At 49.0% G+C, this 24,261-nt stretch overlaps 1 protein-coding gene across 4 annotated transcripts in view; it reads left to right on the top strand.

The window, feature by feature from the left end:
• Window positions 1-5,476: 5,476 nt before the first annotated feature.
• Window positions 5,477-24,261, top strand: part of KCNK10 (potassium two pore domain channel subfamily K member 10) — a 153,684-nt gene continuing 134,899 nt past the window's right edge. For 2 of the 4 annotated variants that reach the window (XM_070469743.1, XM_070469740.1), the window contains exon 1: window positions 8,984-9,524. In XM_070469743.1, coding sequence (XP_070325844.1) covers window positions 9,473-9,524 — 52 coding nt within the window. In that variant the 5' untranslated portion in view covers window positions 8,984-9,472. Of the gene's footprint in view, window positions 6,042-8,229; window positions 8,703-8,983; window positions 9,525-24,261 lie in introns of those variants that run through there. The other 2 variants (XM_070469741.1, XM_070469742.1) reach the window with 2 other exon arrangements.

The raw sequence follows: 24,261 nt of genomic DNA, 5'->3' as shown, positions 1-24,261 counted from the left end.
TGATCTTCCATAAAAGATACAATATGACTCCTAGAAACAGTTGTCAGTTTCACTTTGACTCCTGATGAAGAGAGTGGTGTAGATGATTAATTATTTCACAGATCCGAGTGGGTCCCTATTTCAGTGTGTGTCAGTGACATCAGAGGGCTATTTTAAGTCGCACATTATCAGAATCTAAATATAGGAGCACTGCATAAACTGGAAAGAGATCCTCCTTCTATAATCAGCATTATCAATTGACCACTGAAAGAGGAGAATGGCCCAGCAACATCATGTGGTCATGGAGAACTGGGTAAGACCTTGCAAAGTCAAAGTAATACCAACAAGACTGCTTATCTGGCTGAACTTTTCAAGATGGCCATGTACCTGCTATGGTTGAGTGTGATTTCAGAGTCAAAATAAGGGCTCTCCCACCTCCTTCCCTGCTCACTGGCTTCTCTGGTGGCTCAGACAGTGAAGAATCTCCCTGCAGTGCAGGAGACCCAGGTTCGATCCCTGGGTTGGGAAGCTCCCCTGGAGAAGGAAATGGCAGCCCACTCCAGGGTTCTTGCCTGGAGAATCCCGTGGACGGAGGAGCCGCCTAGTTGGCTGCAGTCCACGGGGTCGCAAAGAGTCGGACATGACTGAGGGACTTCTACTTTCACTTTTCTTGCTCACCTCTTCCCCAACAATTTATTTGATGATGCTAATATTCTAAGATTCATATTCACTCAATTCAGTTCAGTTCAGTTCCGTTGCTCAGTTGTGTCTGACTCTTTGCCACGCCATGGACTGCAGCACACCAGGCCTTCCTGTCCGTCACCAACTCTCAGAGTTCATCCAAACCCATGTCCATTGAGTCAGTGATGCCATCCAACCATCTCATCCTCTGTCGTCCCCTTCTCCTCCCGTCTTCAATCTTTCCCAGCATCAGGGTCTTTTCAAATGAGTCAGCTCTTCACATCAGGTGGCCAACGTACTGGAGTTTCAGCTTCAGCATCAGTCCTTCCAATGAATATTCAGGACTGATTTCCTTTACGATGGACTGGTTGGATCTCCTTGCAGTCCAAGTGACTCTCAAGAGTCTTCTCCAACACCACAGTTCAAAAGCATCGATTCTTCAGCACTCAGCTTTCTTTATGGTCCACCTCTCACATTCATACATGACCACTGGAAAAACCATAGCTTTGACTAGACGGACCTTTGTTGGCAAAGTAACGTCTCTGCTTTTTAGTATGCTGTCTAGGTTGGTCATAGCTTTTCTTTCAAGGAGTAAGCGTCTTTTTATTTCATGGCTGCAGTCACCATCACTGTTGAAATGCAAATACTTCTGGGATGGGAAGAAGATCCATTAGTTCTTTCAGAGAGGAAAGAGAGCACACTTTGGTAGGATGAAGAATGTAAGAGACCCAGAAGGTGGGTAGATGCCAAGGAGTTGGGAAAATGTAGAGACAGCTTCAGCTGCAATTTCAAGTAGAATCAACTCTACTCTGGAGATCGAAATAACTTTATGTAATTAGGTCCACATAAAGAATGGTGCTTTGACTTAGAGATGAGTGGAGGCCTGGTTCAATTTCTATCATCTCTAACGAGGCACATTTACTTGGACAAGCCACTAGCCTTTCCAAGCTCCAACTTCCTCCTTGACAAATATTTAAGTGCCTAATACATGTCAGGCATTGTTTTAAATGAAATCATGATGATAATATTAACCATTTTCTAGGATTGTTATCAGAAATAAATGGAGTGATGTTTAAAAGTGCTTGCTTTGTGCCTGGTATAGAGTAAGAAAAACTTTATGGATCCAGTAATCATAATAATGATTCCTTACATCTGTGAATTCTTGCACATTTCACAAAGCACTTTCATTACCCATTTTCTCCTTAAGCCACCCTGTAGGTGGAACTACATTTAGTGTTGGACATTTATTGTCCCATTTTACAGATGAAGAGACTGAATGAAACTTGGCACAGTTCATTTGCTTGGCTGTGCTTCCTACTGAAGAAGATTGGTGTTGATTGGCCAAGTATTATGTATTAACACTTATTACTTATTCCTATTCTATAGGTGGAGAAACTCAGTAAGGCTCAGAGAGATTTTGATTTTCTTTTTTGACACTTGAGGTAAAAAAAATGTTTTTAAGAAAAGTACGAGTTGGCCAAATGCTTGAACATCTTGGTAAAAGGTTAGTAAAAAGAATCACTTGACATGAAGACAAAGTTGGTGCACAATTTAATCTCTAATAGAGAAAAGTTATTGTAAGTGTCTTGTTGATCTTCACTTAAGTACTGGAAAACTTAGGAAGGAAGAGATTTAGACTGGAAGTGAGAAAAGATTTGACTTCCTCAAAGTTCAAAGATTTGGGCGGAGCCTATCAATACATAATTCGGAATGTCTATCACTAGCTATGTTTAGAAATCTTGTTGTTGATTAGTCACTCAGTCGTGTCTGATTCTTTGCAGCTCTACAGACCGCAGCGTGCCAGGCTCCCATCCTTTATGCTCTCCTCGAGCTTGCTCAAGTTCATGTTCACTGAGCCGATGCTGCTGTCGAACCATCTCATCTTCTGCCCCTGCCTTCTCCTTTTGCTTTCAATCTCTCCCAGCATCAGGGTCTTCTTCAGTGAGTGGCCAAAGTGTTGGAGCTTCAGCTTCAGCATCAGTTCTTCCAATTGATTTCCTTTAGGATTGACTGGTTTCATTTCCTTGCAGTCCAAGGGACTCTCAGGAGTTTTTTCCAACACCACAATTCGAAAGCATCAATTCTTTGGCGCTCAGCCTTCTGTATGGTCCAGTTCTCACATCTGTACATGACTACTGGAAAACTGTAGCTTTGGCTATGTGGCCCTGGTCTATAGAAGTCTTGGATGGTCATATACATTGGAATCCTATTCAGAGGTGGAAAGGGGAACTAGGCGATATGTTGAAATGACCTTTTCCAAATCTGGTTCTATGATTCAGCAACCATTTAGATGACCTAGTGGTAGGAGAGGAAAATTCTAACATTACATTTGTTCCAGTCATTTTCACCTAATCAGGTACTGTTTTAAAAGCAACAAAAATGAAATGAACATATATCAAACGTTCCCAGTGGACCCTGAGTCGATGTCCTATTCTCTACCAAGCAAAACAACTTTTTCCACTGGTCAGGCTACCCCAAGTCTTTCACTGGCTGCTTGGTAGAAGCACCTGTCAATACTTGGAGACACCAGGTCCTCCTGAAGGATTTTCAACTCTTTGTCAGGCTTAAAGTCTCTGGGGATGACTTGCCCATAAATAAACAGGTCATTGAGAGTATGTATGCCTTCCACATGCCTTCAAATTTCGGTTCACATTAAAACATTCCTAGAATGACATGAAAATTATTCATTATGGTGTGTAACCTTGCGGAGTTCTTGTTTTTAAATTCAGAAAAGTACCATATATGCTTGTCAACTGGTGTGGATGCATGAAAACTCTCGTTTATCCTTGAAACATGGTGAATTTGAGGAGAAGAAAGAAAAATAACTTCTTTGACTAAGGCTAGGGCTAGGTCTAGGAGCGACACTTGAGTGACTGAGGATGCAGCTGCCTCCTGTTCCACTGATATTGGTGGAGACACGGAATTCAACCAGCAGGTGTTGAGCTACTTTATTTTATTATTTTTTTTGAGCTATTTTAGTGACCTGCTATGGTCAGGAAATTTTTTGTTCTCCCCTTGACTCGACTTATCTTTAGCTGCATCATGACATTAAACATTGCCAGAAAGCAAATGAATTTGTTCTCTTAAAAAAAAAAATCAATGCCATAAAATAAGATGGAGGGAATTCTCTAAAGTATAATAAACAGCAATAATAACCAAATGAAATCTTTGATTGGATTCTGGTTTTTATTGAACAACTATAACTTTTTTTTTCATTTATTTTTATTAGTTGGAGGCTAATTACTTCACAGCATTTCAGTGGGTTTTGTCATACATTGACATGAATCAGCCATGAAGTTACATGCATTCCCCATCCCAACCCCCCTCCCACCTCCCTCTCCACCCGATTCCTCTGGGTCTTCCCAGTGCACCAGGCCCGAGCACTTGTCTCATGCATCCAACCTGGGCTGGTGATCTGTTTCACTATAGATAATATACATGCTATTCTTTCAAAACATCCCACCCTCGCCTTCTCCCACAGAGTCCAAAAGTCTGTATTGAACAGCTATAACTTTTCTGTGTGTCTGAAAAATTTCAAAATGAGAATTTGAGGGGAAAACAACAACAACGAAAAATCCAGCTCCATCTCTTTAAAAAAATTACCTGGGATTATGTTTTGGTGGTAACTCAGACAGGGGGAATCTCCTTAAAACTTGTTTTATAATAAGCAGGATTATGACTCTGTACTTTTTTTTTGGGTAAAATGTTTGGTACATGATCTTAAATAATATTCTCTAAAAATTTAAAAGAGTCCTGGGTGTGTAATATACAGCATGGTGACTATAGTTAATAACACTATATTGTACATTTAAAGGTTGTTAAGAGAGATGATTTTTAAAATTCTCATTGTAAGAAAAACAGTTTTGTAACTGTGCCTGGTGATGGGTGTTAACTAGACTTACTGTGTGATCATTTCACAATGCATGCCTATATAGAATCATTATGTTGTAAACCTGAGTGATATAATGTTACATGTCGATTATATCTCAGTAAAAAAGGTTTTAAAGTAGAGAAACTGAAAAGGGAAGCAGATGTAATTCCTGGTTATGAAACCTGTTCCTCAGCCTGGGTGCTTTAATTACAGCTTCCCCGGGGGGTTCACAGTATGTTGTCTTCATTAGCCCCCAATCAGAGGTTGAGTCACCTAAATAGTCTGCAGGATTTACCCCGGAGTTCACTGTTGAGCAGGATGATACAGGACGCCCTCTTGCCCTTTAGTTGCTGGTGTGTCTCCAGCTTTTTCAAGCCAAAAGCACAGCCTCAGATTAGAGCAACATATATTTAAGGGTGTGGTTTTGCAGGTGCTGGTTGGGACATGAAGACAAATGGAGGAATGATTACATGCTGAGAGCAACGTGGAAACTTTGCTGGTGAAAGAAAACAGACCTGGTGGAGCAGTTTAACTTCAGTGCATAATCCTATCAGTTTGACCACTGAGTGGGTCTCCACCTCCACTGGGGTTGTGTGTGTGTGTGTGTGTGTGTGTGTGTGTGTGTGTGTGTGTGTGTGAAGGGGCCGGGGTGGGGGTGGGGGGAACTATTTTCACAAAATGACTTGGAAATCTCTCTGCAGTTCTTTTGAGAAGAGGACTTGGACATGTCTGGGAGTGGGGAAAGTCAAGGAAGATGGGGATCTCTTCAGGACCTCAGGGAAGGAAGGGGGAAGCCAAAGGGAGATAATCCAAGGCAGAATAAGGAATGCGCTTTATTATCCGTGAATTCGAAGTAGATTCTAACCACATCCGTCCTCCTCCCCTTCCTCTGGCCGAACCCGCAGCGAGCGGCGTCCCGCAAGCTGCGATTCGCTGTCCGGGACTGTCCCTGCGCCTCCCGGCATCCCGGGTCCAGCTCCTCGCCGGCGGAGCTGTCCTCTGCCAGGCGCTGGAGAGGCGGACTCCCCGCGGCAGGCAGCGCCCCTCCGCCCTCAACCCGCCCGGGGCTGCGGCGGGGAGGGGGAACGGAGCCACCAACTCGCGGGAAACTTTCTCGCGGGAAATGACTGGGCTTTTCCAGCTTCCCTTCCACGCCGGGCCACGCGGCATCCAATAACCCGCTGCCGCAACTCTCGCAGGCTCTGGGCTGCAGCGACCCGGCGGCCCGCGGGAACGCGTCCCCGGGCAGGGACCCGCGCCCTTGACCCCCGAACGCGACCAGGGCGCGGGGGCCGCTGGCGGGGCTCGGCGGGTGCGGGGAGCCCCGGCGCCACGATGCTTAGTCTTCCCAGCGCAGGGACCGCAGGCGGCCCCTTTCCGCCAGGCTTAACCCGCCCGCAGCAGTAGCCATGGAAGTCGCCGCGGCACCGAAGGCGAGGGAACCGCTTGGCACGGCGCCTCTTTCGGATGCTTTTTCTCTGCGCCGACCACTTCTTTCCTCCTTCTTGGGGTGAGTGTCATCGAGTCTGTAGTGACGAAGGGGGAGAACTGGAGGCGAAGGAAGGGAACTGCAGGAGCACAAACGGTTAATGCGCCAAGTTGCTTTTCTTGGGAGGGGGGCTCCCTTCCCGGCGCCTCACCCCCCGCTCCTCTCCCCGGCCCCCGCCCCGCAGTCCTTTCCGAGTGCGCACTTCAGGGGTCGGGCTTGATTTCAGGCAACTTACGGGAGGGGTACTGGGATTAATTCATGAATTCATTGATTCTGGTAGATTCCAACCCCCCGCAAAACTTGTCTTTGTATACATTCTGAGAAGGGAGAATGAAAGTGGAGGTGAGAGAAGCCCCAGAGGTTGGGAAGGGGGATGATGATCCTCAGAGCCAAAGACTAGCGCAAGTCTTTATCGACCTCAGGAACTCTGGATCCCTGATTCTGCAACCTCACCCCAACATGTCCACCCCAAACTGCTATTGTTCTGCTGATGCTTTTCTGGGGAAGATTCTCCAGGGGCCAAAATAACTTCAGACAAAAACCTGCCAACTGTCTTGTACACACGGGGGTGTTCAATGAACGTTTGTTGATTGACTGAAGGAGGTACCCTGAGGCTGCATTTCGTGCCATGCAAATTTGCCCTGGACAGTGAACTAATTCCCTGATGTATAATAGATCCCAGGTCACCAAGTTAGTCCAAGTCATTTTGCAAAGGCGGAGGGGCTGGAGTCTTCGAAACTTATTGCATTCAGGTCTTCATTAACCCAAAGTACCCATGTGACAGCTTCAGGGTCAGAGTCACGGGTCCAAGGCCCAGGTCCCTCGGGTCTGAATCTCTGTGTTGTGACCTTGGGCGGGCTCCTGTACTTCCCAGGGGGTTGATCTTTTCATCTGCAAGGTGAGGCCAGTTGGAGGTGATGTAGGGAAGATGGGGAGAAGTATGAGAAGGTGAAGGGGCAGTTGATAAATGTCAGTCTTGCCTCCCCTCCTCCCTCTAATTCAGGACACAGACTATTTTTCTCCGTGGAGACCTCTCTCTGACTCGGATGCAGGTAATGCACTGCAGTGACTGGACTGGCGCCCTTCAGCCCAGGAGCAGTGGAGGAGGCAAGGACAGAGGAGGCTGTGAAGGCTGGCGCAGGAGCTTAGAAGCAGTTCCCTTTGGGTTCCGGAGCAGAATTTACATATATACTGGTGTCTCTGGAGGCACCGGGTCGCAGAGAGTTAGAAGTGATTGAGCAGGGGCACACGCTGGAGGCATAGTCAGGGAAGGGGCAATTTTTCGTTTGTCTTATTTCCCAATCTCACGGATCCTCTCAGCCTCCTAGCAGAGGGAGGCAAAGTGCGGAACGGGAGTTCCAGAGAAGGTGGCTCTGAAGCACCGAGGAAACTACACCTGCCTGAAGGTCTAAGTCAGAGCAGTGCCATCAGATCGCTACAGTTTTCCTGAGCTGGGTCTGCAGAGAGCTTCCCCGCGCCTGTCGGGTCAGTGACAAAGCACTTACCCACCCTTCCCATCGATGACGGTGAGCTCCGCGGCTCTTGGCCTGGAACTCAGAAACCTGGAGGTTGACAGCAGGAGATGGATGATGAGAAAGAGCCAGCTGACACAGGGCTCCCCAGAAGTCTCAAGGTGCCCTAAAGAGGCATGCATTCCCAGAGCAAACGCTCCAACAGGCAGTTAGTGACACAAAAGGCAGACTGGGGAATAAGTCCGTTTCTTTTTTATTTTTAAGTAAAGGCCACAACGATCTAACCCGACTTCATGGCACTGGACGGTAAGCCCTGTAAAGGCAGGGTCCATGTCAAGCTGGTTCTTTGTCATATCGCCAGCACCTAGCATAGTGACGGCCCCTAGCAGGGGTCGAGATATACCTAGAATGGACAGTGAGTGGGCAGGAACTTGAACTCCGTCCTGTTGTAGCACTACTGCCTGCAGTTCAGGCCTTCATTTAGTATTTATTGAGCATCTACTGCTTGCAAGTCTCTGTCGCTAGGCATCCAAAGTAATTTGTAAACATTATAGATACTGGTACTTGGAGTAGCTCATTCAAGAGCATCCCAGCACCACCAGGTTCTTCTAGAGACTTGAGGTCCCACCGCGAGCCCCGGGGCGGCTTCAAGCGGGGGGTGGTGTTCGGGGTCCGGGGGAGGGCGCCAGGTTCAGCTAATTTCCGGGGACAATCCTGGGGTTCCCTTGCCCAGGCCCTCGGGCTCCCGGGGCCGCCAAGTCTTGGCAGCTCGGTTCTCCGCAGGGGCCCCGGCGCCTCCCTCCGGGCCCCCCCGGCCCCGCCCCTCCCGGGGCTCCGAGCCGCGGCCCCGGCCGGGCGGCAGGTAACTGGGGCCGGGCCCGGCTGTGCCTGGGGAGCGAGCTTCCCCGGGCGGGGAGAGAGCGCGGCGGACGCCGGGCGGCCCCAGAACAAAAGGCTCGGGGCTGGCACCGGCCTCCTCGGAGCGCGCCGGGGACGCGGGCTCGGGGTGCGGGTGAGGGGCCAGAGGGAACACCCGAAGTGAGGATCGCAGCTGGGGGCGCGCCCGGGCTGGACGCGGAGAGAGGCAGTCCCCGCCGAGCCCGCGTTCTGCGGAGCGGCCGCCGCGGCCCTGCCTCCGCCGCCTACAGTGCCTGCCAGGCGGCCGAGCGTGGCTCCCGCGGCGACTCCGCGGAGCGCGCCGGCCCCGCCAGTAAGTAGCCGCGCGCCCGCTGCCCGCTCCCCGCCGTCTCCGGGCGCCTCCCGCCGCCGGCCGCTGCCCCCGCCCGGGCGCCGGGGGCCGGGCGCCTCCGTCCGCGGCGCGCCCTCCCGCGTGGCTCGGCATCTGCGGCGGGAGGCGGGGAGGCTCCGGGGCGCCGCGCCCGCCCTCGGCCCAATGGCTTTCGCCGGCCGGGGAGTGGGGGGCGTCGCCCGGGGGGCGCGGAGCCGCGGCCGGGGTGGGGCTTGTGCGCCCCGCGCGGCCGAGCGAGGCGGCTGTGCCCGCCGGAGCGCGCGGCCGTCCGGGTGTGTGCGAGTGTGCGTGTGCGCGCGCGTGCGGGAGTGTGTGAGCACACGCCTTCGGGGGGCTGGAGTGACACTGCAGTGGGCTTCTCCCCGGCGCCCGCCCTCCGGCGGCTCTGCCCCACGCCTGCCGGCCCCGCGATTGCGAAGCCGCGTGTCTCCCTCTTCTGCCCGAGTCTCCCTGTCCGTCCACCCCTCGCGGGTCTTACTTTTCCTTTTACCCTGGGCGGGGGGCTGCCGGCCGCCCCGCCACCGGTGCAAACACCCAAACAGCCTCCCGTTGGCTCCTCAGTCAAGAGTGCTGCTCTAGTCTTTCTCGGGGCTTCCTCCACGAGCCAGCCCGAGGCTCCCCCATCCTCGGAAACTGTTTTGTTGGACTGCAGTACCGAGGCTGGTAAAGCTCCAGGACTTTATTATTATTTCAATTCTTTTCCTTTCCCTCCCCTCCTGGGCAACGGAGCAATGAAATTTCCAATCGAGACTCCAAGAAAACAGGTGAACTGGGATCCTAAAGGTTGGTATTTCCTACTTCTGGCCGCGCTGGCCCTGCCTCCATCCCTGGCGTGTGCGCGCGCTTCCCGGAGTGCAAGCACCCAGGCTCCTGGCGGCGTGTGTCCGGAGGCTGGAAACCGCGCCTGGGGACTGCAGCGGGGTGGGAGGCGGGCGGAGGCCGCGTGGGTGCCGGGCCCGGATCGCGCCTGCCGTTATCCCCTAACATTGTCCCTGCTGAACTGTTTCTGCATCTATCTAAAGGCACACCAGGCGGGCTGTTTGGCTTGAGATTGCAGCAAGTGTCGGTGTTTGCTTCTGACTTGGTGTGTGTTAGTGTGTGCGTGTGTCTCCTTTGTTTCTCGTGATCTTTGTCTCTGGCAAAGATGGGTGGGGTGCCTTCTCCTGGACCTGGAGCTCCCCGGCCAGCCCGGGGTGTCCCCAGCGGGAAGGGTTTCCTGGCAGCAGGAGAGGCTGCGCCTCGCAGCAGCAGCCCCTGGAGGTGGCCCTTCTCTGGGGCACGCGGAATAATGACGCCCCTCGGGGCCTTCCCGATCTTTGCTCGGTCTTACCACCAAACCAGGCGGCGAGTTTGGCTCCGATGGGAGTAGAAGGGGGAGCGAGGGTGGTTTTCCAGAAGGGTAGGGCTGCTGAGGGCTGGGGAGGGGCGCTTTGTGTGCCCCCGGCCCGAGTAGAGTAGCGTACAGGCTCTTAGCAACGCTGGGCAGTGTTCCCTGGACTCAAAAGGGAGCGGTTTGGACAGATTCGTGTGTGCGGAGGGTCGCGGCGTCTCTAGTTAGCATACAGATCCGAAGGCTGCTCCTGGGCGATCCCTCTGCCAGCCGAGCAAGTTGAAACCTTCTGTCCAGTTTTGACAAGAACACTCTTGCTTTTGTCATGCCTTTGCCGAGCCTTTCTCTTAGCTCATCCGAAGGCTGAGTTGGGCAAGACAACGCCTCTGTGCGGGTTGGGGTTGAAATTTGTCTGATGTGTGTGTATCTGTGTGTGTGTTTATTACGAGTGCATTTCTTCTTTTCTGTTTGGAGAAGAGGAGACCCAGTCGTTGTTGAGGACACGTCTTAGGAATTGACGGGGTTCTCGAAGACAGAGTGAGGAGATAATTGCCTATTCTCAACACCAGGGCTGTTCTATCTTGAATACAACCCAGACCTTCTATTTACTCTCTCCATCTCTGGAAATAGGGAATTGTGCCTTTTTCGGTCTGTTTGTTTGCTTTCTTTTGGGGGGGGGGGAGGAATCCTTTCAAAACATATTCGTTGAATATCTACTACAAACCAAATGTTGTCCCAGGTGCAGGAAATACAGTCAGAATGGAACAGACAAAAAGCTCTGTCTTTTTGGAGTCTATGGTGAGACTTAAATCAATCATTGCAGAGGGAAGTGCATAATTACAAGTTTATATGTTGTTCCCTGTATTCCAGTATGTTTCATGAAAAAGAGCAACAAGGGTTTAAGACAGCGTCTGATGGAAGAGACTGACAAGAACCAGGGGAGATGGGTGGTCAGGGAAGATAGTCAGACATGTGTATTGAGACCTGCAGGATAGGTAGGGATGGATTGGCTAATGAAGAAGGCAACTTGCAGAAGAAGAAAGAGCAAGTGCAAGGGCCCTGAGGCAGAGGGAACACGTGTATTTGAGGAACTGAAAGCAGGTTTCCATGGCTGGAGCAGAGACCAAGAGAGCATGTGATTTGAGGCGTGGCTGGTAGACTCAGACCCCAAAGTCTGGTGTTGTTGCAGGTAGGGGAGAATTGTGGATTGGGGGTTGGAGAGTAGTTTTTATCTTAAGTCACTGAAGTGTTTCAAGCTGAGAAGTGACATGATCTGCATTAAGTTTTGAAGCAAGTGCTATGTGGCTCCTGTGGGTGTGAGGGACCAGACCCAGTAGTGGAGTGGACCGGGGTGGTGGCCGTGGGGATGGAGCCATGGATGGACTGGGGAGCTCGGGAGGGCACAGGCTTCGTGTGAATCAAGTGTGGAGTGGGGTGGCTGGAGTGACTGGGAAGAGCGGGGGCAGGACCAGTCTTGAGGGAAAACTCCTGAGTTCAGCCCAGGACTTGGTGAGTGGGAGACATCCCTGAGTCATTTAGGAGGTGGGTCAAGTGGGCCGTTGTCTAAAATATCAGATCAGGATTTTCAAGGAGCTCTGATAGGGAGGGCTGATTTTGTGAAGCTTGCCATGGCTTTTAAAATGCATTTCTATATAATCATCCTTCTACCTATTTATGTCACAGTGATAAACACAGTTGAATCCCATATTTTAGAGCCTGAAACAGTGAAGAAGCAAGCAAGTAGCACCTATGGTCACAACCAACGGTGCTAAAAATGAAAAGACCATAATAAAAGTCACAGCATTCAATGAGCAATCATTGCATGCCAGGTGTTTGATGTACGGAATTTCATAGTTATGCTCACAATAGTTATCTGATGGCACAGTGTTATTGTCCCCACTTGACACTTGATTGCCTTCGGGACACCACGGAGCTGCCTTCTAATAATATACTCTGACTTGGGGCACAGTTGTTCCTGGAGGTGTGGGTGACGGTCGTCTTTCCCAGCCAGGGGGTGAAGGCAGGGGGCGAGTCGGATGTGACGGTGCCATATATCACACCAGTATAGAACTAGTGCACATTTATTAATGATTAATTAGATTGTTAATTAAATTATTTATTATTATTTAACCAGAAGTTTCATTTATTCAGTCTTCTTTTTTTTAATCATCAAAGGAAGTTATTGTTGTCTAGTCGCTGTCCTGTCTCTTTTGCGACCCCGTGGACTGTAGCCCTCCAGGCTTCTCTGTCCATGGGATTTCCCAGGCAAGAATACTGGAGCGGGTTGCCATTTCTTTCTTAAGGGGATCTTCCCGACCCAGGGGTCAAATCTGAGTCTCCTGCATTGCAGGTGGATTCTTTGCCACTGAGTCACCAGGGAAGCCCACAGAAGCAAGAGATGATCCTAATTTTATAGGTGAGGGAATTGAAAACAGAGAGGTTGAGTAACTTACCAGAGGTCACATAGCTAGTGGGTCAGATTAAAATATGAGCCCCTAAACACTCTTCCTGTCTGTCCCTTATGTTACTGGGACCTCTGTCTCCTACCTGGTGAGGTTCCCAGAGCTCAGGGATTGGAGAAACTTCTTCCAAGGAAGAAGACAAGAAGGTGAGATGGAGGGGGCAGTGGGGAAGGAGGAGGAGGGCAGGGAGGCAGTAAGTCAGTCTTTCTACCTCATCCTTTTCTCCATTAACCCATCTAACCAAACATTCTCTCTCCATCCACCCCTGGGGGAGAGGCTTAGTCCCTGGTCACGGGACAGGCATTGGGTCTGTTCTTTGGAAGTTTGGGTTTTAGTTCAGTTCAGTTGCTCAGTTGTGTCTGACTCTTTGTGACCCCATGAATTGCAGCACGCCAGGCCTCCCTGTCCTTCACCATCTCCCGGGGTTCACCCAAACTCATGTCCATCGAGTTGGCGATGCCATCCAACCATCTCATCCTCTGTTGTCCCCTTCTCTTCCCGCCTTCAATCTTTCCCAGCATCAGGGTCTTTTCCAAGGAGTCAGTTCTTCGCATGAGGTGGCCAGAGTATTGGAGTTTCAGCTTCAGCATCAGTCCTTCCAATGAACGCCCAGGACTGATCTCCTTTAGGATGGACTGGTTGGATCTCCTTGCAGTCCAAGGGACACTCAAGAGTCTTCTCCAACACCACTGTTCAAAAGCATCAATTCCTCAGTGCTCAGCTTTCTTTATAGTCCAACTCTCACATCCATACATGACCACTGGAAAAACCATAGCCTTGACTAGATGGACCTTTGTTGGCAAAGTAATGTCTCTGCTTTAATATGCTCTCTAGGGTTTACATAGACTGAACGTGTTTGGCAAGGGGGAGATGAAGGTGAATCTAGTGTTATAACAGAAATGAGGAGGGGCAGTTCCTTAGAATCAGGGTATGAAGGGGACTTCCCTGGTGGCTCAGCTGGTAAAGAGACCATCCGCAATGCGGGAGACCTGGGTTAGATCCCTGGGTTGGGAAGGAAATGGCAGCCCACTCTACTATTTTTGCCCGAGACATTCTGTGGACAGAGGGCCCTGTCGGGCTACAGTCCTCGGGTGGCAGGAGCTGGACACGACCGGGCGAGTGAACCGCCGCCAGGTGTGAGCAGGCTTGCACCATCAGGTGGCTCTGCTCACAGACTGTGGAAGGAAGCTGTAATTATGTTTTGCTCACAGCCCTGTTACCTGACAACTAAATAGCACAAAATGAAGGTGGTTTGAGAACAGATTGGTTTTGATTGCACTTGGGTGAATTAAGCAAAACACTGTCAAGAGGTTTAGGTGCAGAAATAAGACCTAAGTGTAAAACGATTATGCTCTGGTGAGCTTTTGGCCTTCCTCCGTCTTTGTAAAGCTAAGCCTTTAACACACGGTGACTGCAGAAGGAGATGGGCTCTAAGTCTTGGCTTTCAGAGTAGAATTTAGCTGCATTTAAAATGGTTGGGATCTCTTCTTGAGGATGTTCTTCTGAAAATTGGGATTGACCGGCTGCTTTTGTGTATGCTGTAAGCTTTTTAAAAACCAACAAGATCAGCAAACACTATCCCTACAGCTTGAGGCAAGCATATCATCAGGGTGTGAAGAACGGAGCTGTGGGGCAGAAGAATTCGTTTCTAAAAGAAGCCGTCTCAGTAATTAGCTGTGTGCCTTTGGGCTGCTCACTTAGCCGCTCTGCACTTCACTTCCCGTCCATCCTTCTGCCGGGAGGCCGCTGACATGACCTCTTTGACCCCGTCTCTTCAGCTTTCCCCTTGACCTGACGTTGGCTTCCTCCTGTTCCGCAGGTAGATCGGATGCGTCCCGTCTCAGGACTTTTGCTCTTGCACTGTCCGTGGCTTACAGCCGTGTGTTGGCGTGGCTGGTTTCTTTCTGTCCTGTCAGTCTCAGTCCACACGACACCTTGCTCACAGGGATTTCCCTGTCGCATCGAAAGCCCTCGCCTCTTGTTCCCTGAGCCTGTCACTTCCAAGGTGTCCCTGGCTCAGCCGTCTTCCTGGTACTTGTCGTGAGCTGAAACCATCTTACTTGCTCATGTGTCACCTTTGATGCCAGCCTCCCTGGCTAGTGGGTGGGCACCACAGGCAGGAATGTTCCCTGCCCTGTTCGCTGTCTTAGCCCCAGGCTCTGGGAAGTGCCCAGCCCACAGTGGAGGCTCAAAAACCTTTTGCTGAATATATGTAGGGATACAAGGATGGATCAAAGAGGGCCTCTGCGCTCTTTTTCTGCAATGTAGTGGCTTTACAAGGTTGTTAGTTTCTGCCGTACAGGAAAGTGAATCATCTACGCATATACACACACTTGTCTACTCGTTTTTGGATTTCCTTCCCATTAGAGCACTGATAGAGTTGCTTGTGGTACACGGTAGGTTCTCATTGGTTATCTACTTTATACATAATCGTGCATACGTGTCATTTCCAAGCTCCCTGCTCACGCCCCGCATCCACTCTTGGTGTCTGTATGTTTGTTCTCACCATCTCTGTCTCTGTTTCTGCTTTGTAAATAGGTTCATCCATACCATTTTTCTGGATTCCACATATATGTGGTACTATTCGATACTTGTTTTTCTCTTTCCGATTACCCTGTGTGAGAGTCTTTAGATTCATGCACATCTCGGCACAGTTTTCTTCCTTTTCGTGACTGAGTAATATTCCACTATCTACACTAGCCAGAGCATGGCAACAATCTAAATGTCCATCATTAGAGGAATGGAAAAGAAAATGTGGCCCATGGATGCCATGGAATATTATCCAGCACTCTTCTAAGCTACAGATGGCAAAAGACAAGTAACAATAAGATAATAATATCCCTAACTGATGAGGTATCAGGAAGGACACTGATAGTTCCAACTCCTTGCAAGCTCCCAGCTCTCCAGAGCCTCCAGCAAACTGTTTTCCATCTGTTCGCCTTTTCACCAGGAGTAGGGGTGGAGGGGGCAGGTGGGTGGGCAGATGTAGCCTGGCACAGAAACGGTTAGTGTCCCAGGAATACTTTAGCACATATTGGCCATTGGCGCACAGCTCTCTTTGGGTATTTAAACCCATCTGAGAAAGAAGCAGAGCTTCTCTGGTGGCTCAGCGGTAAAGAACCCACCTGCCAATGCAGGATGCTCGGGTTCGATCCCTGGGTCGGGAAGATCTGCTGGAGAAGGAAACGGCAACCCACTCCAGTATTCTTGCTTGGAAAATCCCATGGACAGAGGAGCCTGGCGGGCTACAGTCCATGGGGGTGGCAAAAGAGTCAGACACAGTTTAGCCACTAAACAACAACAGTAACAGCAAAGAAAGAAGCAAGGCCTTAGAGCCTTAGAGCCAGAGCTGGATTTTTTTTTTAAGCTGCATTTTTAGTGAATAGTTTAACACAAAATTCCAGAGAGACCTGTATCGTATGTGTGTATTGCCTTTCAGTTTACAGAACGCTTTTTACAAGTGATCTCATTTGTTCTTTAAATAGCCCTATTTTTGTCAATATTGGAGTCTTAGATTTACTACTGATGGGAATAGAACAAGTCAATGGCTTCTTTGCGGGCCCAAGGCTGCAAACGGGCAGTGCCATCCCCAGCCTCTCCTGCTTACGTGCAGGGCAGTTTCCCTCACGCATTCTTCCCTTGCAGGATCTTTGTCCATTCCATGCTCTATCATTCTTTCTGATCCAAAAGTGTATTCACAGACTTCTCGGGGAGATTCAGAGGAACCAGGCTTTTGGTTGATCAGTGAGTCCTTAGGGTTGTTGGTGGTTTTCTGCAGGTTGTACTTGCGCTGTCTGAGTTCTATTGAGGACCCTTTGTCCCATGAATTCAATGGAAGAGCCTTGGATCTCACTCCTGCACTCTTGGTTCAAAAGAGATTTCGGTCTCTTGTGAATATGAGCCACACTCAACCTGTAAGACGGATGGAATGCTATCTTTATTAATGTGTTTCCAAACACACACTTGTATTGCTTAGATTTTCTGGAAAGAAAATAATCTATGTTGAATTAATACCCAACTTTCAGGAGATCAGCTTTCCAAATGGGATTAGTAATATGCCAGAATCAGCACAATTATCCTAGAAAGTAAAGAGGGAAGATGTTCCAAAGCTGATCGGGGCCCAGGTTTGGCTCAGGTTCTTTTCCAGGCGAGCTCGTCTTTTGCTGATTCCAGTGATCACTGGGTGGAATGAAGACTGGGCAGGTCCATTTTGCTATCCCACCCTGCTTCTGAAACATCTGCGCTGTGGCTCCATGTGAGTCTGCTCAGGCTGTCATAGGAAAATATCCTGGACTGGGTGGCTGAAACAACAGAAATTTATCTTCTCATGGTTTTGAAGACTGGAAATCCGAGATCAAGGCACTAGTTTGTTGGTGTCTGGTGAGAGCTCCCTTCCAGGGCTGCAAATGGCCACCTCCTTGCCATACCTTCCAGTGACATAGGGTGCCCTGAGGCCTCTTTTTCTTAAAGGACAGCAGCTCTATTGAATGGGAGCCCCACCCTTAAGACCTAACTTGATGTTAATTACCTCCTAAAGGCCCTGCTACTAATTCAGTGGCATTTGGGATTTAGGTTTCAACGTATGAATTTTTCCTTGGGGGAGGGGATGCAATGCAGTCCATAGTAGGCTCTTTATGAGCATCATCTTAAATCAGATGCATTTAAAAAATACAAACCACATCTTGCCCCAAACTGGGAAATTTCACCCACAGCCGAGATAATGGTTTTTAATGTCAGCACAGTGCTAGGGACCCACTGTTGGCCAAAAAAGGTAAATTGTACCTTTAAAAACAAAAGAAACACTGGTTTTTAATTCTTATTTTTTTTTTTAACCTTTGTCCTTTTAAAAAGACAAACTTTTATTTTGTATGAGACTGTAGCCTGTTAGCAGTGTTGTGACAGTTTCAGGTGCAGAGCAAAGTGTGTACTTAGGCCCGTATCCATTCTTCCTCAAACTCGCCTCCCCTCCAGGCTGCCGCAGAGCGGAACTGGGCAGAGTTTCCCTGTGCTACACAGTAGGGCCTTGCTGGCTCTCCATTTTAAATATAGCAGTGTATACATGTCAGTCTTAAACTCCCTAACTCCCCCTTCCCCACCCTTCCCCCTATAACTGTAAGTTCATTCTCTAAATCTCTTAACACTTAAAAAATTTATTTATTTTTGGCCATGCCACATGGCATGCAGGAATCTTTGTTCCCTGACCAGACCAGGGATCAGCCCCATGCCCCCTGCAGTGGAAGTGCAGAGTCTTAACCACCGGACCACCAGTGAAGTCCCAAATGCACCTTTTTTGAGGTAGTGGAATCACTTAACCTCTAGTCCATGGGGAATCAGAGAGTTGAATGATGAAACAGAATGAAACCGTTTTACGGAAAGCCAATTAGGAAGTCTCAGTTTGGACATCTCCGTTGGCTGAAGCTGGAAAGTGGGTAAAGGTGACCGTCTTTTGCTCTGCTCAGGCTCTGTTATAAAGGGCGCTTTCTGGGTGAGCCAGCTGGGCTTAGACTTGGTTGGGGGCTCGGCTCTGCGCGGCTTGGTTATGGAATCAGCCCCCACGCGGCACCAGGAACATGTTGGCTCCCCTCCGGGCAGCTTTCCCACAGAGAAGGACCAGCCACGCTGGGGCTCTGCTCCTAACGGTCTCTCAGTGGACACTTCACCGTGTCAGGCTCATCACTGGCACCCAGGATGGAGGAACAGAAACCTCATGTTTACCTCCTAAAACATCTATTTGTGGTTTGCAGACACAGTGGGAAACTTTTCCTTTTTTCGCCTTGTAAGTGCTGGGGCTGAGTACTGTGAACTGAACATTGAAAGCTGGTGTCCTGTCTTCCCTGTAGGGTGGGCGTGCGGGTTGGCGGTCGGGACCATTGGCACGGGGAGGGGTGGGCCCGGGGAAGTGACCGCTCCTTTCCTCATTCCCAGTGCCAGGGAGGCAGGCGGGGTGGGCATGAGAGGCGGAGTGCAGGGGCAGGTGGGCAGGATTTCAGGGAATCCCAGTTTCTGTTCTACCAGTGACTTCACTTTCTTTTTTCCGTGGAGGGAACTCTGAAGCAAAGTGGAACGGTGGCGAAGTATAGCGTTTGTAGAGTCCACGTTGCCATAAACGTGTGATCACAGGAACTCCCCCTTCCTCTTTCCCTTCCATTTTTCCTTCATTCATTCTCCCTGCTCCATGCCCCCACCCCACCCTGATTTCTACAGAGCTCTGATCTCAATTGCTATCTCTTATGCAAAGGATTCTAGTTTTTATTCACCCAGTTACCCGATGTAGGGGCAACAGTAGTGTTTGCAGTTTAAAAAGAAATGCTTGATAAGTCAGTGCAGATTTGCTCAAGTGATGGAGAGTCTGAAAGTCATGGTGACCTTTGCAGAATGGGCTAAAATGCCGATATTTGTAATTCTGTCGTACTGGCTAGCAACAATTTTACTACCAAGAAATGAGTTTCTAATGTGTAAATGACCCTGTGGGTCCCCCAGATAACACATCAGATATGTGAGCAGGATAAAGATAGTGTAACGTAGCAAATTTAAGGTGATAAGCGCCTGACAGGCTGAATGGAGATGCTCAGTGTCACATGATACTGGCAATTGAACTTCCACTCCACCAGATGAGAATGTTGCTTTTGGCCAAAAGCATTCATGCCTCATGGTGGAATTTGAGGCCGTATGGGAAGTAGTTCAGTATTATGGTTCAGCGTATGCTTCCTTAAAATAACTGGACAGGCATAAATGTATCTTCTGTCCATTTCACCTACGTCTGGGCTAGAGCGCATCACAGGAGCTTAGGGTGGGAGGATGTAGGTGCGAGTTTCAGCTCTTCCACTCTTAGGGAAAAGGAGAGAGCCGGGGCGTGGATTGATGAGATGCCTTCATGCCCTGGTAGTCTGAGAGTCCAGTCTGAGCTCCATCGCTGACCGGTGGCTGGTTTGGGCAGGTTGCTTCGTTTCTCTGTGATTTGGTCTCCTCATCCATAAGATGTGGATGATGACGGCCTATGCCTCCTTGATTTGCTGTGTAGGTTAAAGAGGTGATGCACGCGGAGCTCCTAGAGGAGTGTGGAGGGCATCGAGGGCCCCTGGGCGCTACCCACGCTCCCTTGTTCCCACGGTTGCAGTGGACCGTCTTCTGCAGACGTCAGGGAAGGCTCACGCTCTTCAGAAGCGTCTGGTTCATCCTCTAGGCTGTCTGAGAGGGTCTCCTATTCCAGAGCCCCCTCCTTTTCGGGACCCTTTAGGCTCCCCGTATTCTTTCTTATAATTTTTTTTTTTTTTTAAATTTGACTGTGCTGGGTGTTAATTGCGGCACGTGGGATCTAGTTCCCTGACCAAGGATGGAACTGGGGCCCCCTGCATTGGGACCGTGAAGTCTTAACCATGGGGCCAGCAGGGAAGTCCCCAGGCTTCTCATATTCTTATCCCGAGTTTAAAACACCTAGGTTCTCACTGAACCAGAGAAAATAAGAAAGAAAAAACATGGCTTGGACTCATAATACTCAGTCTGAGTTATTGTTCTACCAATTTTAGTAGCTACATGAGCCTGGACTAGTCACTTAAGCTTTTGGAGACTCAGTTTTCTCCTGGGTAGAGCCCAGTAACGTTTGTTTCACATTTGCTGAGATGATCAAATGAGATGATAAATGTGAACAAGATTTATAAACTAAGTTGTTAACCAACATTTCTCAAAGTGTGTGTGATGAGACATAAGTGATCTTTCCAGATGCTGCGTGGAAAAGCAACCGTTTTCTTGGCCATGTGAGATTGCAGAGTGGCTTGTTCTCATTCCCTCCTGGAGAGTTAGTATTGCTGTGTGACAGATGACTCCAACGTTTAGTGACTTAAGCCAACGATCAGTGATTATTATCTCTATCAGGAATTCAGGAGTGGCGTGGCTGGGTTGTCTGGCCTTCTCCTAAATAGAGCATAAAATGGTTCTAAATATAAGATCATTAAAAAAATCATATATTGTTATTATTACCATAGTCTTTGTTTTTTCTTCTTGTTTTATTGAGATATAATTGACATAAAACATGTATTAATTTTATGTATAAAGCATAATGATTTGATATCTTTATCTATTGTCAAATAATTCCCACAATAAGTTTAGTCAACATCCATCACTTTACCGGAGAAGGCAATCGCACCCCACTCCAGTACTCTTGCCTGGAAAAACCCATGGATGGAGGAGCCTGGTGGGCTGCAGTCCGTGGGGTCGCTAACAGTCGGACACGACTTCACTTTCACTTTCATGCACTGGAGAAGGAAATGGCAACCCACTGCAGTGTTCTTGCCTGGAGAATCCCAGGGATGGGGGAGCCTGGTGGGCTGCCGTCTATGGGGTCACACAGCGTCGGACGACTGAAGTGACTTAGCAGCAGCAGCAGCATCACTTCACATTGTTAACAATTTTTTATGATGAGAAAACATCAACTTTCAAATATATATCAGAGTATTGTTAACTGTAACGACCATGCTGTCTGTTGCATCCCTGGGACTTATTTATCCTACTGCTAGAAGTTTGTGCCTTCTGATCACCTTTACTCAGTCCGCCTGCTCCCCACCCCACTGCCTTTGGTAGCCACAGCTCTCCTTTGTTTCTTTGAGTCTGTTTTTTTAGATTCCACACGTAAGTTGGATCACCCAGTATCTGTCTTTCTGTGACTTATTTCCCTTAGCATAATGTTCTCAAGGTCCATCTGTGTGGCCGCAAATGGATTTGTTGCCTCCTTCTTTCAAGAGATGTGAGCCACTACGTTTGGGAGGAGGGGTGATTAAATGCACTTTGGAAGGAGAGAGTGTCAAAGAATTTGAGGAAATATTTAAAAATCACCATAAGCATTTCCCACTTCATCTTATTGAATACACATTGAGCGCCGGGCATTGTGCAAAGAGCTTAAGAGACATCATCTCATGTAGTCCTCTCTCTGGTCCAGAGAAACACATGAGGTGATTATCCCTGCCTTCTGAATGAGGAGGCTGAGGCCTGCAGAGCTTAAGCCACGTGCCCAAAGTTACCTCGTAGCTCTGGGCTGAATGCTGGGGGTCTGTTAGCCCTGGAGTTCTTCCGTCCACCTCCGTCCACCTCCTCTGCCTTCCCAGAGAAGACTGTAGGGCAGAAACTGGGTTGATTGTATTTAACCCTGCATTTCCCACTTACCCAGACAATCATGATTCATCGAACTTCATTTACCCCTCTCATTACCCACTGCTTAAAAGGGTATTTGAGAAAGACAGCGAGTCTGATGATGATTTGTATAACATATGAATATATGGTCTTACAGTGGGTTGCAGCATACTACCCAGTCCACGCAGATACAGATTTTTCAGATACAAAAAACATCTGAGCCTGTCTTGTGTGGGCACCAGGCTATGTGTAGATCTAGTAAGTTTTCACCAAAAAGTAACTGTGTGATGCACCCTACTTCTTCTCACTGTGAAATCAGAGGTCGAAGGAGGCAGCTTGGGACCCACTTCTTTTGCAGATTATCTTTCTTGGACAGTTTTCTTCTTTCATAGGTTCAAAGCTTGGCTTCCCCGGCGGTGGCTCAGATGGTAAAGAGCCTGCCTGCAATGCGGGAGACCTGGGTTCGATCCCTGGGTCGGGAAGATCCCCTGGAGAAGGGAATGGCCACCCACTCCAGTATTCTTGGCTGGAGGATCCCATGGACAGAAGAGCCTGGCGGGCTATGGTCCGTGGGGTCGCAGAGTCAGACATGACCGAGCAACCAACACTTTCACTTTGGATAAAGCCAGGGCAGGGCATCCTTCAGGCTGGGCAGTGGAAGTCTCAGGGAAAGGGTGTCCGGTGTGTCTCTGTGTGTGAGAGGGAAGCACAAGTCAGAAGGTATGCAAGACGCTGGGGAGGGGAGCTTGCCGTGATGGACCCGGCGCGCAGGGAGAAGCCACTCTCGGACTTATTTGGAGTAAACATACTTAAAAATTTTTTTAACCACCTTGTTTTTTCTTGAAGGGAAAATGATTTCCAGAAAGCAGGATGCGTATGGTGGCTTTGAGCTTCCCAGGTTGCCGAACACCCGGGTTATTCCCGAGGCAACTTTGTATTCTGAGGACAGTTCTTCTGTGTCTGGGCAGAGGCGGTGAGCACGGTGTCTTTGAGTGCCGCCGTGGGCTTTGTTGAGTCCGTCACTGCTTCCACAATAGGGCCAGGAGGGGCCCGGGACGGGGTGGGAGTGGATTGAATGAGGCTGCCTGCGGGGCCTGTCGCATTCCGGAGCTACTCTCAGGGCGTCTGTAACCATAGCAACCGAGGGCTGGACCGCTCTCGGGGCGCAGGGCTGTAGTCCGCGCTCCTGGCTCAGTTGCCTTCCTCTCCTTTCCTTCATCCAGGAACTCACCCACCCTCTGCGTCGAGCCCCCGGGCTCGCCCCTGATCAGGGACTGACGTTCAGGGTGATTCTACACCGGTGATCTTAGCTTCCGATGGACCCTTCACTTCCTCAGTCCCCACCTTCGATTTCTGGACCTACAGCTGATTCGTTATGACCCAGACCAAGCCACAGCAACAGCATTTCCTTCACGTTTCCACTTTTACTTTGAAAAATTAGGCAGAGTTATGTAGGGAACATATTTTAGATTTCATTGCAGTCGTGCGTAACGATGGTGGCTGATGACACTCAGTGTTTTGAATAACGCTCACCCTCTGGTTTAGATCTCACATTTGGGGGAATGTGTTATAAAAGAACAGAGAAAGCCAGCGAGGCACAGTAGAAGGACCACTAGTCTCTGGCCAGGAAACCTGGATTGTGATCCTGGCTAGAGTGTGAGGTGTGGCCCGTGGGGGGCGTGAGGATGGGTAGGGGGTTGGTGGCCGGGTTATGCACGGGATAGTAGGTCCTGGGAAGGTGTTTTTCTTCCTGAGAATAATGGAAAGGCATGGAATAGTTTGAAGTAGGAGGGATGACCCGACCAGATTTGTATTTTTTTAAACTTTTTTTTCAAGATTTTTTTTATTTTGATGTGGACCGTTTTGAAGTCTTCACTGAATTTGTTACAGTGTTGCTTGTGATGTTTATGTTCTGGTTTTTTGGCCATGAGGTGTGTGGATTTTATCTTCGGGAACAGAGATTAAACCCACACCTGCTGCATTGAAAGGCGAAGTCTTAACCATTGGACCGCCAGGAAAGTCCCCAGATTTGTCTTTTTAAAGATTATTTAAATCACTTATAAATGAGTATCATTTGTAATAGAATGACTGATTCAGCAAATGTTTGTAGAGGATCCTTGCTATGTGTCGGGCCCGTAGGGTGGTGAACTTACACAGGGGACTCTGTCTTCTTACAGGAAACATGGGAATTTTTGAAAAACATTTAGATGGGAGAAAAGCTTTTCTTGGCCTTTTTGGTTTATGACAATCGTGTCCTAACTTCTGCTTGCAAATCAGAAGGGTATCTTTTTCTATTTTTTTGGGGGGGATTGGGAGATGTATTCTATCTTAAAGTAATGGCAGCTGCATTTTCAATCTCTGAATATAATCTTTTCCTGGGCTTTGTTACATGGCTTTTGATTCTGTGATCATTTACATATCTGGAGTCAGTGAATCAATACACCAAAAACTCATGGCACATCCAGTATTTTGTACTTCAAATGCCTTTTAGAAGCTTTCAGCCATCAGTTTAGCATAATGGACCTAATAAAAATTTCTCGCATGTCTCCTTACCCGCTGCCACTTTGTTCCTGGAACGTGGGGGGCAGCGTGACATTGGGGTGTT

This window comes from Odocoileus virginianus, chromosome 6, assembly GCF_023699985.2.
Source record: "Odocoileus virginianus isolate 20LAN1187 ecotype Illinois chromosome 6, Ovbor_1.2, whole genome shotgun sequence".
In the NCBI taxonomy this organism is placed as follows: Eukaryota; Metazoa; Chordata; class Mammalia; order Artiodactyla; family Cervidae; genus Odocoileus; species Odocoileus virginianus.
Note: the sequence above shows the minus strand (reverse complement) of the source record. Positions and strands in the feature narration are given on the sequence as shown.